Source organism: Ogataea philodendri (genome assembly GCF_020536065.1).
Source record: "Ogataea philodendri strain CBS6075 chromosome Unknown scaffold8, whole genome shotgun sequence".
Taxonomy (NCBI): domain Eukaryota; kingdom Fungi; phylum Ascomycota; class Pichiomycetes; order Pichiales; family Pichiaceae; genus Ogataea; species Ogataea philodendri.
In genome coordinates, this window is record NW_025764223.1 from 12,821 (window position 1) to 28,610 (window position 15,790).

A 15,790-nucleotide genomic window follows, 5' to 3' on the forward strand; every position below is an offset into this window, starting at 1 on the left:
ACACAGATTACGGATCACAGGCCGAATTCCTCGGTGTGCAAGTAGATCTCGCGCACTTTGCCTATATTGGACTGTAAAGCCGCGGAACCGTTGGCAACCTGTTTTTTCAAGGTCTCGGAACCCGAACAGACAATGCAATTGGTGCTTCCCAAAGTGTAACTCTTTAAAATCTCGTCTGGACACGGCTTGAAGAAATGGTACCGGGGCCCAAGAAGGGGCTTAATTTCAGACGGATTAGCACAGTACACGTTGATCTCAAGACCGCTCGGTTTCTTTTCCGACAGATAGATCTGGTTCAGCTCGGCTTCCACCCAAAACACGTCCTCAACCTGCTTCACTATCCAGTCGAGCCGGATCTGCGAAACCGTGGCAGACGGATTGTCCAGGTGCCGCAAATACCTCATGATGAACGGCATACAGGTAGTGATCCCCGAGCCGGAACAAACCAGGTATATGTTGGAGAAACTAGCCGGGTCACGTGCCAGACCTCCGTACGGACCGTCGACAAGAACGAGGATTTGTTTGGAAGAAGATGCCTTTTCAAACAGGTGTTTGGTGAACCCGTTGTACACACGGACAATCAGCTTGAAGCCATGTTTGTTGGGGATCACAGAAAACGGATGTGACTGCATGAATGTTTGGTCGAGTGTCCGCAGAAAAATGTGCTGCCCTGGAGCACACTCCAGCGGGAGATCCACCTGCAACTGGACACTTTTGCGGCCCAGAAGCTCATGTGTAACCAATTCTGCAGGAACCTGTTTCATGACTCGTCCTGGACGCAGGTAACCTTTCACGAACCACCGGTAGAGCAGCTGCCCTCCCCAGACAATAATGGTAGCCACCAAGTACCAGTGTCCTTGCAACTCGTTGTAAACGTGGTAGAACAGGCTGATGTAGAAACAGACAGCCAGCAGCCAATGGAAAGAGATGAAAAACTGGTACCAACGGTCGCGCATAAACTGCCAGGAACACATCCATAGGAGAGTGAGCAGGACAATTGGAGGAATACCGGTGTAGTAGATCAGGTGGGAGTTCATTTCCAAACGCACACCATGAGTTCCGCCTTCTCTGTAGGACTGGATGTAGTAGGGCAAGGTATGGACCCAGGCAAAGAAAAGACACAGAACAGACGAAAGTTGGTGGTACTTGTTTAGTTTCTCGTAAGAGATTCCGGTGAGAAATCCAATAAGGTTGGTTTTCCCCGACATTATGAAAATGTACGGGGTGAACGCCATGGAGATGAGGCCGGCACGCACAGCCATTGGTGGAGATCCAAACCCAAGACACGCCCTATACAATGGATGGGGAACGAAACAAAACAGCATCGAGTATAGACTAACTGCTGCCACTATTAACAAGCTTCCAACAGAAGAAGGTAGTCCCAAATAGCGACAGATGTTAGTTGGAATTTGACGGTAGACAACGAATCTGCTCCATCCAACTGCTTTTTCCCAGATGGAGGCCGAGCCGCCGTGTTTGCGGTCGACACTGTAGTTGGTAAATAGGAAATGTTTCATGGTTGCAAGAAACACACAGCCTGCTAGAAAGTACGAGACGTACTTCCCGTAGTAGGCCATATGTGCCCACGGAGTAGCTGCCTGAGAAGCGTTGGTGAGCTGTGTGTAGAGATCCGTCTCTTTGTCGGCAATACAGTGCACGTTACCGTAGACGATATGGTCTTTCATGTTGATCCATTAGACGTACTTTTCAAAACGATTTATAGCAGGATATTTGCTCATGGTTGTCGGACAAATTTGCTCAGCAGGTCCGCTGTATGCTGCCACAGCTCTACGTTCCTGGTAATCATAAATGAATATCATTAGGTGTACTATACTATACTATACTAATCAGAAGCTAAATTCCTCTGTATGCAAATAAACCTCGCGAACTTTTCCAACTTGGCTCTGAAGACGGGCAGCAGCGTTGCCAACTTCGTTCTTCAAAGCATGCGATCCAGAACTGATGATACAGTTAGTGCTGCCGAGTGAGAAGTTTCTCACCAGCTCCTTCACTGCAGGCTTGAACTTGTTGTATTCAGGTCCTATCACCTGCTCCTTTTCAGAAGACTGGACACAGTAGATGTTGATCTCCAGCGCGCCGGTTTTGGTTTCCATCTTGAAAGTATCATAAATAGCAACGAGCTCGTCTCTCACCCAGGAAACGTCGTCAGAGTGTCTCACGATCCAATCCAGGCGGATTTTGCTCAGCGAAGCACGCGGATCGTCCAATAACGAGGCGTACGAACTGACAAAAGGTAGACACGTGGTGATTCCGGATCCGGAACAGATCAGGAACAGGTTCGAGAAGCTGCGTGGGTCACGGGACACGCCTCCATACGGTCCGTCCACCAGCAGAGAAATGGTTGAAGACCGGCTTGCGGTTTCAAAAAGGTGCTTGGTGAACCCGTCGTAGACACGGACGAGCAACTTGAAGCCCACAGAGGTTGGTATCACCGAGAATGGATGCGACTGCAGCGCAGTGTTGTCCAGAGCTCTAAGAAAAACGTGTTGGCCCGGCACTGCGTTGAGTGGAAGATCCACCATGAGCTCGACACATTTCTGGTTCAGAGACTCGAACTGGCTGATCTTCGCCACGGTCTTCTTCATCACACGTCCAGGACGCAGATATCCCTTGGCAAACCATCTGTACAAGAATTGGAGTCCCCAGACAATAATGGTGGCCACCAAATATTTATGGGCCTGTAGCTCGTCATAAATATGGTAAAACAGACTAATGTAGAACCCAACGGCCAACACCCAATGGAACGAGACAAACGCTTCGTACCAGAACTTGCGGATGATACGCAACGATCCGAGCCAGAGCAAGGTGAGGAAAATGATTGGAGGCACTCCAGACACCCAGATGGCATCGGAGTACATTTTCTCGTGGACTCTGCTGGTTCCTCCTTCTTTGTTTGCCTGGTAGTAGAATGGGATAGTGTGGACCCATCCAAAGAAGAGACACAAGATCGAAGCTGTTTGGTGGTACTTGTTGAGCTTCTCGTGCGAAACACCCGTGAGAAAGCCAACAATGTTGGATTTACCAGACATGATGAAAATAAATGGAACAAAAGCTGTGGAGATGAAACCAGCACGAACACCCAAAGGAGGCGACCCAAATCCAAGACAGGCGCGGTAGTAAGGATGAGGAACAAAACACCAAAGCAAACTGTACAGAGTGACGGCCCCGATCAGCAATAAACTACCAACAGACGTAGGCAGACCCAGTTGGGAGCAGATTTTTGTTGGTAGCTGACGGTACACAATAAAACGGCCGGCAGCTATGAGTCTTTCCCAGATTTTGGCAGGCCCATCTGAACGACGGTCAACGTCGTAGTTGGAGAATAGGAAATGTTTCACAGACCCAAAGAAGATCCATCCTGCAATGAAATATGTTATGTACTTTCCGTACAAAGCCATATCTGCCCATGGAGTGGCCGCTTGTGATGCCTTTTTCAGCATCATATAGTGGTCCGTCTTCATGTCGGCAATACAGTGCACATCATCGTACACCAACAGGTCTCTCCCAGTCATTAGCTAGCAAATGCACATTTTTCAAGTCTTATATATTCCCGATGTTTAATTTGCTCGTTTTCTCCAAAAAAGTAAGCGGAGTTTTATTTTGCTCATTTTACCGGAGAGGCATTTCTAAGCACCCGTCTTGGCATCAAGGGTCCTTCACAACGAGCATATTAAGGTTTAGGTTGTATTAAGATGTGATTATAATCATTTTCATTGGTACAAATAAATTGCAACCAAGGGTCCAGATCTATTTATTTGCTCGTTATTTCGCTTATTAGGCTTAAAAATCTAGTCTTGGTCTGCATGAGCTCCTGTTTGAGTTCAGGTAACGAAGTAAGCACAAGATCGATCCCGGTATCTGTTCCTATGATGTTGACACCAAAATAAGCACCTGTAAGACCCAAAGACTGTGAAAAAGTTAGTCTCGTGAGCTTCACCTCTTGTAGCTTATTATTAGCGTAAGATCCCAGATTCGAAAATTCCATAGTGGTGGTTCTTGGGGTTGCAAGTTTGGATTTGAGAAACTTTTCGTTCTCAACAAGTCGTAGAAGTCCAATGTTGCTTCGAGACTCAGGCAAACCACCGTCTATCTGTTTCTGAATAGCAGTAGCCAAATTCCAGCTGGGGTCTTCCGGAACAACATCGAGCGTTTCCATTGGGGGTAACGAAACTTCCAGCACTCCCATAAACAGTCCAAGCTCAGGAGGACCTGGTTTGGAGTACATAAACCGACGAAGGTCCACAGGAACGGTAGCAACTGTGTGTTTGTATCCGACTACCGGATACAGTGCCACGTGATACAACATTGCAAACAACGCTGTCAGCTTGACGGAGTGGTCTCGTGCAACGGAAATCAGATTGGCCACTTCCGTGGAGCTCAAAGATACAAGGTCGATGTTCTCGTCAAATTTGGCCGTGTGTCTCGGAATGTCCTCTCTGACGTACTGGTCTGGGATCAACGGAACCGACGTGAACCGCTGTAGGAGAGACTTGATCCATTTGGGTGTGAGCTCACGCAACAGCGTTCTCGTTAAAACAGACGCAGAGATGCCGTAGTCGATGAAAGCTGCTGGTTCCGGGTTGATCTGTAATCCGGAGTCACGTGACGTATCAAATAGGGGCTGAGTCGTATCAACAGGGAGCGTTTGGGTGAGAACTCTGTTAAGAGAGTCTTTCAGCAGAACGTGGAAGTTTCTTCCGGACATTCCGTCGAGCAGCAGATGGTCAAAACAGAACAGCAGCTTGGATTTTCCAACAAGAACGAGTTTCCAAAGTGGAGTTTTCGTGCCGAGATCGAACGTCTGTTTATTAAACTCTCTGAGCAGCTCCAGAGTCTCTGTTTCTGGTCGTATCTCGAGCACATCGTCTAAAACGTAGCTTTCCAGCAGTCTAAGTTCCCATTTCTCATCTTTCTGGTGTACTTGAATCGACAACTGGGAATAGTTGAGCAACACTGATCGTAGAGCTTTCCACAGCAATTCACGCGACAGCTCGATGGAATAATCGCCAACAACCTGGCAACAACTCGAGTACCTGTTCAGGGTCCTCAATCTATAGAAATCTTCCAGACTGGAGATTGGTCTACTAGTCATGGATATAATTTTTATTTACGATAATTTTAAACCATGGAGACCTTTATAGTTGACTGGTTGCGACTCTTTCCAGCCACTTAGAACGGACTCGTCGGTGATCTTGTAAACCTCAACGCCAAGTGGTCTACAACAGTCGGTCATGTCCAGTCCCGAGTCTCCGTCAGATTCACCCCAGTCCCATTTCGAAAGATCTCCTCCCGGGCACGCAGATAAGGCGCACAGCAGGTCTGTTTCTGCGAAAAATTCGAAATAATCGTCTTTTTTAGCTGGACAGGTTTCCATGAAATACTGGTCGTTCTCGTTCAAGCCGGTGAGTTGGAACACGTTCAGCACATCATGGACATCAAACTCTGTCAATCCGTAAGGAAGAATTGCCCGTGTCAAGTTCGAATGGCAGTGGAAGTCGTGATCTTGGCCAGATAGCAGCTTCTCAGCATACGGATCACACCGTGTTCCCAAAAGATCGTGACATCTTCCACCCCACTCGTCCTGACCGTACGCAATAGAATCCCCAGTGATGGTGCACAGAGGTCTCAAATAGGGAAGATTCGACCACAGGCGGTCGTAAACAGAAACATGGGCAGATTGGAGCTGTCTGGTACGTGCTGCCCAGAGCCGTTCTCTGGGATTATGGGCGCTCCAGATGTTCAGGTCCCCCACCTGGGGGCCTTCTAGAGCAACCACACGACAAACATACCCCTTAGGGACTTTCCAGGCCCGTCCAGACCGGATAGGAACGGTGATTTTTTCAACCAGCTCTCTTTTCCCGTTCTCGTGAGTTTTGGCAACAGAGTCGTAGAACTCCCGGTTCGCATACAAAGGAGAGTCCTTGCTGGTTGGAAGATAGGCCGACTTTGGTTTTGGGAGGTTTCTTGTGGTCTTGACAGGTGTCTGAGATGTCATTGGAAAGTTTAACGCTTTTTTTCTGAGATAAGCTCATATCTCGCCTATAGCCAGATTTGATCAAGCCACACCTGCCACCACACCACACCTGCCACCTGGAACTACCATGACAAACCAGACGCAGACTGGACAGGCATGCCGCGTCAATTCCCAACCATACGGTCGAAGTGGTCCATGCTTCTATGTGTCGATCGTCTGCAACAAATTTGGGTCTGTGCAGTAGGCTATTCCCCGGATCTCCCAACAAATTAACCCTGCCCCACGTTTTCTCATATTTCCGTTTTGGTTATGTCAGCACCCACGCTACCACATGTCACCGAATTACTCTTCTGACACAGCGATAGACGCTTGGCGGGAGCCCCTGCGAAATTCACATGCACTGTCGTATCTGGATCTGGGACTAAACCTGACCCGTGGTCTTTTGTTGGAACGCGCAGACGTTGTTTTATAAAAGGGGTAAGATTCGTTGCAGGTGTTTTGGGTAATTCATGTTGGAAATCCAGTCTACCAAGGAGGGTCTTGCCCTATACACTTTCTATGCTATTGCTGTTGGAATCTTTACCAGTCTGTTGTTATCTGTTTACAGCGAGAACTTTCGTGTCATCTTACAATTCTGCTACCACTGTTTCATCAAGCCGTTCACCCCTTCTTCCAAGTCGGCGAAGAACGGCGGTGCCCAGCAGGATGCTTTGGAATCTTTCTATCAGGCCCAGGCCAAGATCTACGACATGACCAGACCGACACTCCTGAAGGGAAGAGAAACGTCTTTGAAACTCGCTGCTGCCCATCTTTCCAAAACGAAGGATCTTGTTTGGATCGACGTTGGCGGAGGAACCGGCTACAATATTGAGCACATGAACTCGATCCTACCTCTGATGAAACATTTCAAAGCCGTCTACATCATCGACCTGTCTCCCTCGTTATTGGAGGTGGCCGAGAAACGGTTCCAGGAGAAAGGATGGAAGAACGTGCACTGTTTGCTGGCAGACGCGTGCAACTTCACGGTTCCCCATGTTCCAGCCGACTTGATCACGTTCTCGTACTCGTTGTCCATGATCCCAACGTTCCACTGTGCGGTTGACCACATAGCCTCGATGATTCATAAGAACGGAATCATCTGCTGCGTGGACTTTGGTGTCCAGAGCAACTCTACCTCTTTGGCCCGAGTCAACACTCTTGGTGGAATGACCGACCGTCACAACCCATGGGTGTTCCGCACGTTCTGGCGGATCTGGTTCGAAGCAGACAGAGTTTTTTTGGACCCGGCCAGAAGAGACTACCTGGAATACCGGTTTGGAACTCTCAAGTCGCTGAACTTGTACAACAAACGGCTTGGAAACATCCCGTACTACATCTGGCTCGGATGCGACAAAGACCGGTCGCCTGCTCTGCTCCACCGTGTAAACGCGCTGGCCACAGAGTCTCCGTACCTGGCTCCGCAAGAGATTGAAAGCTCTGTGGAAATTGCAAAAAGCAAGGGCCACGAAGCTGCTCTCGAGTCACAGTCCAGAAACCTACCATACCCGTCGATATACTACCAGAACGACGCGTACCGCGTCTACTATGACGAATTGAGACCCGAGTACGTCCAGTTCAAAAACCAGTTCATCTACGCATTCACATGGGAAGATCCTAGAGAAGACGCTAAGATCCTGAACTTATCTTCGAAAGACACCGTGTTGGCAATTACCTCGGCCGGAGACAACATTTTGGCGTACGCTGCTCTACCAGATCCACCTAGAAGAATCCACGGAGTCGACCTGAACCCGTGCCAGGGTCATCTGATGGAACTGAAGCTGGCTGCATTCAAGTCGCTGAAAAGAGAGGAGATCTGGAAAATGTTTGGTCTGGGCAAGATCGAGGGCTTCAACGAGCTGCTGGTCACCAAGATGGCACCCCACATGTCCTCCAATGCGTTCCAGTACTGGTATGCCAAAGGAGAGAAGACCTTCAACGTGGATGGCCGTGGCTTGTACGATACAGGCTTTTCCAAATGGGCGTTGAGAATGGCGCGGTATGTGTTCAAAATCTGTGGAGTCACTGCAGACGTTGACGATCTGTGTACGGCGAAGACAATCGAGGAACAGAAACGGATCTGGGACGACAAGATTAAGCCGACCCTGTTCAACCCCATTGTTTCCAAGCTGCTCATCGGCAATCCTATTTTTCTGTGGAAAGCACTGGGTGTTCCGGCTAACCAAGCAGCTATGATGGGACCTTCTGTGATCAAATACGTGGTGGACACGTTGGACCCGGTGATTACTCGGTCATTGATCTCCTCGGATAACTACTTCTATTACTTGACCTTAAAAGGAAGATACTCCGAGACCAATTGTCCAGATTACCTGACCAAAACGGCATACAAGAGCTTTTCAGGAAAGAATTCGCCAATAGACAATGTGCGTCTGCATACCGACTACCTAAACGATGTTTTTGCCCGACTTACGAAACATTCTTTGACCGTTGCGGTAATAATGGACCACATGGACTGGTTTGACCCCGAAGGGAAAGAAGCAGACGAGGAAATTGCCGCATTGAACGAAGCATTAGCACATGGTGGCAGGGTTCTGTTGAGGTCCGCATCCACCCATCCGTGGTATATCAAAAATTTCCAAGACAGAGGCTACATCTGCCACCCGGCGGGAATTCGTGAGCCAGGAAAAAGCATCGACCGTATCAACATGTACGCTTCCACCTGGGTTTGCACAAAGCCTCCTAAACAGCGTCACATGAGCACTCTCCAAATCTGAACCTCGGCCTAGATACGTGCATATGCTTCTATATTTTTGTACCGGCACGTGGTATTCCCCGGTTTAGCGTTGTGCGGCTTATTTTTATTTCCCTGGATACAGAATAAATATGGAGCCTCGAGACTTGTGGTAGTCCCTTAATGAAGTTTAGTATTTCGCTTGTGGCGTGTCTTTCGCTTATTTCCGCCGCTCTCGCTGCCGACTCCGTTTACGTTGGTAATGACGAGTATGTCAATTTTGGATTAGTTGGGTATGGTTTTGCTCCCGGTGACTCCGTTGATAAGTACAAAGACACCATTTCTTTTGGTTCCTCGGTTGCTTTGCAAGAGCCTTCGTTGTCCGTTTCCAACGGAGTCTACAGCTTCGTTACCTACAATCTTCCTGATAGAGGATGGAACACCAATGGTACTTTGAACTTTGTTCCTAGAATCCATAAGTACGGTGCCAAGTTCACCCCATTGAACAGTTCTTCCTCGCAAAATCTGGTCTGGGACTACCAGGACACCATTTTGTTGAAAGATTTCAACGGAGACTTCATGACTGGTCTGGATTGCAACACCACTCTCGAGCAAAACGGCTACACTCTGCCTGCCTCTGCTTTTGTTGGAAACGGCTTTGGAGCAGATCTCGACTCGGGAAAAACCACTACCTACGTTTGCTTGGACCCTGAGGCTCTTAGATTGGTTGAGGGTGACATCAACAACGGCTTCTGGATTACCGACGAGTACGGCCCTGGCTTGTACAAGTTCGACTCCAACGGAACTCTGATCGACTTCACTCTGCCTCCAGATGCAATTGTTCCTTACAGAAACAACGAGCAGTCGTTCAATGCCGATTCTCCTCCAATTTACGAGACCTACGACACCGGGGACCCAGACTCCGGAAGAGCAAACAACCAAGGTTTCGAGGGTGCTGCTCTTTCTCCTGACGGAAAGTATCTTTTCGCTCTGTTGCAATCTGCTGCTATGCAAGAAGGTGGAAACAAAAAGTACACCAGTTCGAACGCCAGAATGGTCAAGTACGACGTCAGTGGGTCCACTCCTACTCTGGTTGGCGAGTACGTTTTCCAGCTACCAACTTACAACGATCCTGACTACAGCGACGACAAGAACCCAAGAACCGCTGCTCAGTCCGAAATCGTTTACGTGACCGACGAGATCTTCCTCGTTCTTGCCAGAGATAGCAACCACGGTAGAGGCCAGTCCAACACCGCGTCTATCTACAGACATGCTGACATCTACTCGATTGCCAACGCGACCAACGTTGCTGGCAAATACGACGGAGAAGGCGACAAGATTGCTTCCAAGAAGGGAAATCTGGACTCCGATATCACTCCAGCCAAGTACTACTCTTTCCTCAACTACAACAACGAGACTGAGCTCCAGAAGTTCGGCCTCCACAACGGTGGCGAGGACGACTACACTTTGTTGAATGAGAAATGGGAAGGTATCACTTTGGTTCCAGTCCAATGCACCACTGACGAGTATTTCTTACTTACTGTCTCGGATGACGACTTTATCACCCAAAACGGATTCATGAACTTCGGCCAATTCCCATACAAGGATAGTTCTGGGTTCAATCTTGACAACCAGGCTTTGGTGTTCCATGTCAAGCTTCCAGGACTCACCCACGATAAGGTGTGTCCATCCAGCTCTGCTGTGCCATCTGCTTCTTCCTCCAAAGCCAGCTCTGCTGTGCCGTCTTCTTCGTCCTTTAAAGCCAGCTCTGCTGCACCATCAGCTACGTCTTCTGCGAAGTCGTCTGGTACTTCCTCCTCCTCTGCGAAGTCCACCACCGCGCCTACTTTCTCGACCGTTGTTTCTAGATCTTCGCTAGGCTACTCCAACTCCAGCTCCACTGGCGCAACCACTGGCACTGGATCGACTGATGCCACTCTTACCACGCTCCCATCTGGCGCCTCCACCGAGGTGCGCACCACCGTGATCGACGGAACCACCATCACCGAGACTTGTCCTTGCTCCAAGATCACCGGCTCCACATCTGCTCCAGGATCTGGCTCCTCTTCCACCGAGTTTGCAGTCTCGACTGCAAGTGACATCGCTGCGACTCTCAAGGCCAGCGTCGTCGGTCTTTTGCCGCTCTTTGTGGCCCTTTTGTAACAGTTTATAATTTAAACATACATCTGCTACCATTTTAGGGTACGAGGGCTAAACCTTTTTCACGTGACCTGGTATTTTATAGAAAAAATATGTTCAATTTTTTTCATCAAGGAAATAGTCTGCAGTCAGTGCTTAATTTGATTATTCCAAGCAAAATGTCCACCGAAGCTGCTCTCTCATACGCTGCCATCATCCTGTCCGACTCCGACGTCGAGATCAGTGCTGAAAACCTCTTGAAATTGACCTCCGGTGCCAATTTGGAGATCGACAACATCTGGGCTTCTATCTACGCTAAGGCTTTGGCTGGTCAAGACTTGAACGCTCTTTTGACCAACTTCAGCGTTGGTGCTGCTCCTGCTGCTGGTGCCGCCCCAGGTGCCGCTGCTGGTGCTTCCGAAGAGGCTGCTGCCGAGGAGGAAGAGGCCTCTGCTGCTGAAGAGGAGGAAGACGACGACATGGGTTTCGGTTTGTTTGACTAAGTACGAATAATAACCAAATAATGTCATAATTGTTACCGTAGAATGACTGTCGTCGAGTAGATGGTTATACATCAGAGACTATATTACTCATTTAATACGATACTTCTTTCAATTAACCTATTTCTTCTTCTCAGCCTCAGCCTCAGCCTTGTCCTTGGCTCTCTTCTCTTTGATACCCTTGTACTTCTTCTCAGATCTAGCAAGTCTCAAAGTTCTGTATGCGGTCTGTTCTGGAACAACAACAGCTCTTGGCTCAGATTCAACAGCAGGCTGCTCGATTGGGAAGACAGCAGCAACGGAAACTTGCTCACCAGAAGGCTTGGTGGTCTTGTCAAAGATGATCAAGGAGTCCTTGTATTTCTGGAGTCTAGCAACGTTGGATTCGAAACTCTCGGTGGATCTGTTAACTCTTCTGTGGTCCACGGAAATTCCAATGGTTCTAGCGTATTTAGCAGTCAAACCAGCGGCCTTAAGCTCAGCAAGAGTGAATCCCTTACCGGCTCTCACCTTTCTGTTGTATTTGATGGTTGGGGCTCTGACAACTGGTCTAAGAGAGTCGATTGGCTTAGGAGCCAACTTGGCAGACTTAGCAGCTCTGGCTTGTCTTCTAGAAACCTTCTTTCCAGCTTGGTCCAAGTGGACTCTGACTCTTTCCTGCCAGTGCTTTCTGAAGTGGTTCTTAAGGATTGGGAGGTTCTTTGCGATAGCCATCTGTGGTTAACCTTAAGAGTTTTTGGTATACAGGAAAATTTTCAATATTGAAAAAATTCGCACGAGCACGAACGCGGGACCAGGAAAGAAAACGCAGTCACATTTCTCCTGTTTTTTTCCACCTTTTAACCTTTGATCCCCCGTGTAAGGGTGCCTAAAATTTTTCACACTCAAACTAGCGAAAAATAATTAGTTCTACATTCAACATTATCAACATGTCTACCGCTGCTCCAAAAGAATCCGTTCAGGTAAGTGGAATCGCTCTCCAACGATCATAGTTGACTAACAAAACAGACTTTTGGTAAGAAGAAGAACGCTACTGCTGTGGCTCACGTTAAGAAGGGAAAAGGTCTCATCAAGGTTAACGGTGTTCCAATCACCCTTGTGGAGCCAGAAATCCTTAGACACAAAGTTTACGAGCCTTTGCTTCTTGTTGGTCTTGACAAGTTTGCTGGTTTGGACATCAGAATCAAGGTCACCGGTGGTGGTCACGTTTCTCAAGTTTACGCTATCAGACAGGCCATTGCTAAAGGATTGATTGCTTTCACAGCCAAGTACGTTGATGAGTCCAGCAAGAACGAACTCAAGAAGGTTTTCACTTCCTACGACAGAACCTTGTTGATTGCTGATGCTAGAAGAATGGAGCCAAAGAAGTTTGGTGGTCGTGGTGCCAGAGCCAGATTCCAAAAATCCTACCGTTAATTGGATATATGTGGTAATAAAGAGAGAACTAGATACTGTAGCGACGATGTGATTGTCCTAGCAACGAGCGGTGAATTTACCGGTCATGTGTTTTTCTAAAAAAGCGTCCGTCTCGTTACTATGGCGATCACGCTTCTTTGCAATTTTCCAGTCACCGAGAAATTAATAAAGACTCAGAGCTAATAATTTCTTTATTAACTAATTAAATCATGTCGTACGCCCTTTCAAACTCCCACAGACAACTCGTCGAAGGCCATTTGAAAGACATCGACCCTGAGGTCGCCTCCATCATCCAGGATGAGATCGAAAGACAGAGACACTCGATTGTTCTGATTGCTTCTGAGAACTTCACCTCTACTGCTGTGTTTGATGCCTTGGGATCTCCAATGTGCAACAAGTACTCCGAGGGTTACCCTGGTGCCAGATACTACGGTGGTAACGAGCACATCGACAGAATGGAGCTGCTCTGTCAGGCCAGAGCTTTGAAAGCTTTCAACCTTGATGCAGACAAATGGGGTGTGAATGTTCAATCTCTTTCTGGATCTCCAGCCAACTTGCAAGTTTACCAGGCCATCATGAAGCCTCATGAGAGATTGATGGGACTGGATCTTCCTCACGGAGGCCATCTTTCCCATGGTTACCAAACAGACACCAGAAAGATTTCTGCAGTTTCCACCTATTTCGAGACCATGCCATACAGAGTGAACCTTGAGACCGGAATCATCGACTACGATATGCTGGAAAAGACCGCCGTTTTGTACAGACCAAAGGTTTTGGTTGCTGGTACTTCTGCTTACTGCAGATTGATCGATTACAAGAGAATGAGACAGATCGCAGACAAGGTTGGTGCCTATCTTGTTGTTGACATGGCTCACATCTCCGGTTTGATAGCAGCAGGCGTGATTCCATCTCCATTCGAGTACGCCGATATTGTCACCACCACCACCCACAAGTCCTTGAGAGGTCCACGTGGTGCTATGATTTTCTTCAGAAAGGGTGTTAGATCCGTGAATCCAAAGACCGGAAAGGAGATCTACTACGATCTTGAGAACCCTATCAACTTCTCTGTGTTCCCAGGTCACCAGGGTGGTCCTCACAACCACACGATTTCTGCCTTGGCCACTGCTTTGAAACAAGCTGCTACCCCAGAGTACAGAGAGTACCAGGAGCAAGTGTTGAAGAACGCCAAGGCTTTAGAGACAGAGTTCAAGAAACTCGGCTACAAGCTTGTTTCTGACGGTACCGACTCGCACATGGTGTTGGTCAACCTCAGAGACAAGGGAATCGATGGTGCTCGTATTGAAGCTGTTTGCGAGCAGATCAATATTGCATTGAACAAGAACTCCATTCCAGGTGACAAGTCTGCTCTTGTTCCAGGAGGTGTTAGAATTGGAGCTCCTGCAATGACCACCAGAGGTCTTTCTGAGCAGGACTTTGTCAAGGTTGTTGATTACATTGACAGAGCCATCAAGATCGCCAAGGAGGTCCAGACCAGTTTGCCAATCGAGGCCAACAAATTGAAGGACTTCAAGGCCAAGATCGTCACCAAGCTGCCAGAGGTCACTGCTCTCAAGCAGGAGATCTCCGACTGGGCTGGCCAATTCCCATTGTCTGTTTAATAAATATTGAATAAAAGAATATAAAGAGTTTTAATTCTTGGACTCCTTCAGAGCCTTTTCAATGGCCTCGAAACATTCGTCGAGTTCCTGTTTCCGTTCGCCAACAGCGCTGACACCCATGTGTCCAACTCTGAAGTACTTGGTCTTGTAATCCTTGTAGATTCCGGTCGCCAGAGTGAAACCGTAGTCTCTAACCTTGGCAAGGAACTTGTTACCATCAACACCATCGGGGTAGTAAGCGGTGGTGAGACCGTGAGCAGCCACTTTTCTGGAAACAGGAACCAACTTGACGCCGAGTTTCTCGAGCTTGTTCTTGAACTTGTCCGAAGCCTCGGCATGGGCCTTGATTCTGTCGTCCAGGGTGGTAGCCAAGACCTCCTTCAAAGCAACATTGTAGGCATGGACCAATTGGATAGCCGGGGTGGCGTAGTAAGCAGCGTTTCCGCTCTCGTACGATTTCATGATTGGCAACCAATGTTGGAGCGAGGCATAATAGGAAGCAGGTTTGGAAGCAAATGCCTTATCCAAAGCACGTTTGGAAGCATAAGAAATAGACAACCCGGAAGGACATCCCAGAGCCTTTTGGGATCCGGTCAGAACGTAATCGATCCCCCACTTGTCGAACTCGAGGTTCTCACAAGCTGTGGCACAGACTGCATCAACCACAATTAAAGTCTCTGGAGACACCTTTTTGACCAGAGCGGAGATTTCCTCCAAATTGGACAGGACACCAGAAGAAGTGTCGGTGTGAGTGATGGTGATCACGTCATACTTCTTGGACTTGAGCTTGGACTCGATTGCTTCGGCCTTCACCTCGTCGCCAAACACCTCTGCACCAATGATGTCAACGTTGTCGGTGTACACCTGCAAGGCCTCGGCAAAGTGCTCCGAGAAGAAACCGGTGGACACAACAAGGGCAGACTCGGACTTGGAGAGCAAATTGGCCCCGACGATTTCCCATCCCAGAGTTCCGGATCCGGAGATCACAAAGCCTTGAGAGTTCGGGTCAGTGGATTTAAACACTTTTCGGGTATTTTTAAGCGCTTCTTGGAAAACAGCTGTGAATTCGGGCGAGCCGTGCGACTGCGATGGAGTGGACATGGCATTGAGCACATTGTCGCTGAATTCGATTGGTCCTGGGATAAAAGTCAGTTTACGAGACATAATGAAAAGGTGGAGAAAAAGTTTCCCCGGCTCTATTCCCTTTAAATAATAAGGTCGATCGGCCAAGCGAGAAAATATTACATTTTGGTGGAAATTGTTGTTGGTTGAAATACAACGTGTTAAAAAGGCCAAGTCCGATGATTACCGATACTCAACTAAATACGCTGGCCATTTCGTTTGGTCTCATAGCCATGGGACTTGTTCTCGGTTACTCGTTTGTTGAGAACAA

At 48.2% G+C, this 15,790-nt stretch overlaps 18 protein-coding genes across 18 annotated transcripts; 8 read left to right on the forward strand and 10 right to left on the reverse strand.

Moving 5' to 3' along the window:
• Positions 1 to 14: 14 nt before the first annotated feature.
• OGAPHI_006871 (uncharacterized protein) lies at positions 15 to 1,685 on the reverse strand (the record flags this gene model as incomplete). Its single annotated transcript, XM_046208204.1, has 1 exon — positions 15 to 1,685. The coding sequence occupies one exon, from the start codon at positions 1,683 to 1,685 to the stop codon at positions 15 to 17; it is 1,671 nt and encodes a 556-aa protein (XP_046057988.1).
• Positions 732 to 980, forward strand: OGAPHI_006872 (uncharacterized protein; the record flags this gene model as incomplete). The annotated part of the gene is made up of 1 exon (XM_046208205.1): positions 732 to 980. One exon carries the CDS (start codon positions 732 to 734, stop codon positions 978 to 980), a length of 249 nt encoding a protein of 82 aa, XP_046057989.1.
• Positions 1,686 to 1,737: 52 nt separating the features above from the next.
• On the forward strand, positions 1,738 to 3,200 carry OGAPHI_006873 (uncharacterized protein; the record flags this gene model as incomplete). The annotated part of the gene is made up of 3 exons (XM_046208206.1): positions 1,738 to 1,799; positions 2,142 to 2,379; positions 2,730 to 3,200. The coding sequence occupies 3 exons, from the start codon at positions 1,738 to 1,740 to the stop codon at positions 3,198 to 3,200; spliced, it is 771 nt and encodes a 256-aa protein (XP_046057990.1).
• On the reverse strand, positions 1,848 to 3,533 carry OGAPHI_006874 (uncharacterized protein; the record flags this gene model as incomplete). The annotated part of the gene is made up of 1 exon (XM_046208207.1): positions 1,848 to 3,533. The coding sequence occupies one exon, from the start codon at positions 3,531 to 3,533 to the stop codon at positions 1,848 to 1,850; it is 1,686 nt and encodes a 561-aa protein (XP_046057991.1).
• Positions 3,534 to 3,772: 239 nt separating this feature from the next.
• OGAPHI_006875 (uncharacterized protein) lies at positions 3,773 to 6,016 on the reverse strand (the record flags this gene model as incomplete). Its single annotated transcript, XM_046208208.1, has 2 exons — positions 3,773 to 5,072; positions 5,133 to 6,016. The coding sequence occupies 2 exons, from the start codon at positions 6,014 to 6,016 to the stop codon at positions 3,773 to 3,775; spliced, it is 2,184 nt and encodes a 727-aa protein (XP_046057992.1).
• A 488-nt stretch (positions 6,017 to 6,504) lies between these two features.
• Positions 6,505 to 8,766, forward strand: OGAPHI_006876 (uncharacterized protein; the record flags this gene model as incomplete). The annotated part of the gene is made up of 1 exon (XM_046208209.1): positions 6,505 to 8,766. One exon carries the CDS (start codon positions 6,505 to 6,507, stop codon positions 8,764 to 8,766), a length of 2,262 nt encoding a protein of 753 aa, XP_046057993.1.
• OGAPHI_006877 (uncharacterized protein) lies at positions 6,937 to 7,724 on the reverse strand (the record flags this gene model as incomplete). The annotated part of the gene is made up of 2 exons (XM_046208210.1): positions 6,937 to 7,326; positions 7,707 to 7,724. The coding sequence occupies 2 exons, from the start codon at positions 7,722 to 7,724 to the stop codon at positions 6,937 to 6,939; spliced, it is 408 nt and encodes a 135-aa protein (XP_046057994.1).
• Positions 7,794 to 8,168, reverse strand: OGAPHI_006878 (uncharacterized protein; the record flags this gene model as incomplete). Its single annotated transcript, XM_046208211.1, has 1 exon — positions 7,794 to 8,168. The coding sequence occupies one exon, from the start codon at positions 8,166 to 8,168 to the stop codon at positions 7,794 to 7,796; it is 375 nt and encodes a 124-aa protein (XP_046057995.1).
• Positions 8,767 to 8,906: 140 nt separating the features above from the next.
• OGAPHI_006879 (uncharacterized protein) lies at positions 8,907 to 10,886 on the forward strand (the record flags this gene model as incomplete). Its single annotated transcript, XM_046208212.1, has 1 exon — positions 8,907 to 10,886. One exon carries the CDS (start codon positions 8,907 to 8,909, stop codon positions 10,884 to 10,886), a length of 1,980 nt encoding a protein of 659 aa, XP_046057996.1.
• Positions 9,009 to 9,995, reverse strand: OGAPHI_006880 (uncharacterized protein; the record flags this gene model as incomplete). The annotated part of the gene is made up of 2 exons (XM_046208213.1): positions 9,009 to 9,713; positions 9,849 to 9,995. The coding sequence occupies 2 exons, from the start codon at positions 9,993 to 9,995 to the stop codon at positions 9,009 to 9,011; spliced, it is 852 nt and encodes a 283-aa protein (XP_046057997.1).
• Positions 10,184 to 10,825, reverse strand: OGAPHI_006881 (uncharacterized protein; the record flags this gene model as incomplete). The annotated part of the gene is made up of 2 exons (XM_046208215.1): positions 10,184 to 10,603; positions 10,667 to 10,825. 2 exons carry the CDS (start codon positions 10,823 to 10,825, stop codon positions 10,184 to 10,186), a joined length of 579 nt encoding a protein of 192 aa, XP_046057998.1.
• A 155-nt stretch (positions 10,887 to 11,041) lies between the features above and the next one.
• On the forward strand, positions 11,042 to 11,365 carry OGAPHI_006882 (uncharacterized protein; the record flags this gene model as incomplete). The annotated part of the gene is made up of 1 exon (XM_046208216.1): positions 11,042 to 11,365. One exon carries the CDS (start codon positions 11,042 to 11,044, stop codon positions 11,363 to 11,365), a length of 324 nt encoding a protein of 107 aa, XP_046057999.1.
• OGAPHI_006883 (uncharacterized protein) lies at positions 11,063 to 11,392 on the reverse strand (the record flags this gene model as incomplete). The annotated part of the gene is made up of 1 exon (XM_046208217.1): positions 11,063 to 11,392. One exon carries the CDS (start codon positions 11,390 to 11,392, stop codon positions 11,063 to 11,065), a length of 330 nt encoding a protein of 109 aa, XP_046058000.1.
• Positions 11,393 to 11,407: 15 nt separating this feature from the next.
• Positions 11,408 to 12,778, forward strand: OGAPHI_006884 (uncharacterized protein; the record flags this gene model as incomplete). The annotated part of the gene is made up of 3 exons (XM_046208218.1): positions 11,408 to 11,421; positions 11,500 to 12,058; positions 12,371 to 12,778. The coding sequence occupies 3 exons, from the start codon at positions 11,408 to 11,410 to the stop codon at positions 12,776 to 12,778; spliced, it is 981 nt and encodes a 326-aa protein (XP_046058001.1).
• Positions 11,483 to 12,076, reverse strand: OGAPHI_006885 (uncharacterized protein; the record flags this gene model as incomplete). Its single annotated transcript, XM_046208219.1, has 1 exon — positions 11,483 to 12,076. The coding sequence occupies one exon, from the start codon at positions 12,074 to 12,076 to the stop codon at positions 11,483 to 11,485; it is 594 nt and encodes a 197-aa protein (XP_046058002.1).
• Positions 12,779 to 12,987: 209 nt separating the features above from the next.
• On the forward strand, positions 12,988 to 14,397 carry OGAPHI_006886 (uncharacterized protein; the record flags this gene model as incomplete). Its single annotated transcript, XM_046208220.1, has 1 exon — positions 12,988 to 14,397. One exon carries the CDS (start codon positions 12,988 to 12,990, stop codon positions 14,395 to 14,397), a length of 1,410 nt encoding a protein of 469 aa, XP_046058003.1.
• OGAPHI_006887 (uncharacterized protein) lies at positions 13,003 to 15,561 on the reverse strand (the record flags this gene model as incomplete). The annotated part of the gene is made up of 3 exons (XM_046208221.1): positions 13,003 to 13,918; positions 13,994 to 14,389; positions 14,537 to 15,561. 3 exons carry the CDS (start codon positions 15,559 to 15,561, stop codon positions 13,003 to 13,005), a joined length of 2,337 nt encoding a protein of 778 aa, XP_046058004.1.
• Positions 15,152 to 15,394, forward strand: OGAPHI_006888 (uncharacterized protein; the record flags this gene model as incomplete). Its single annotated transcript, XM_046208222.1, has 1 exon — positions 15,152 to 15,394. The coding sequence occupies one exon, from the start codon at positions 15,152 to 15,154 to the stop codon at positions 15,392 to 15,394; it is 243 nt and encodes an 80-aa protein (XP_046058005.1).
• Positions 15,562 to 15,790: the final 229 nt, after the last annotated feature.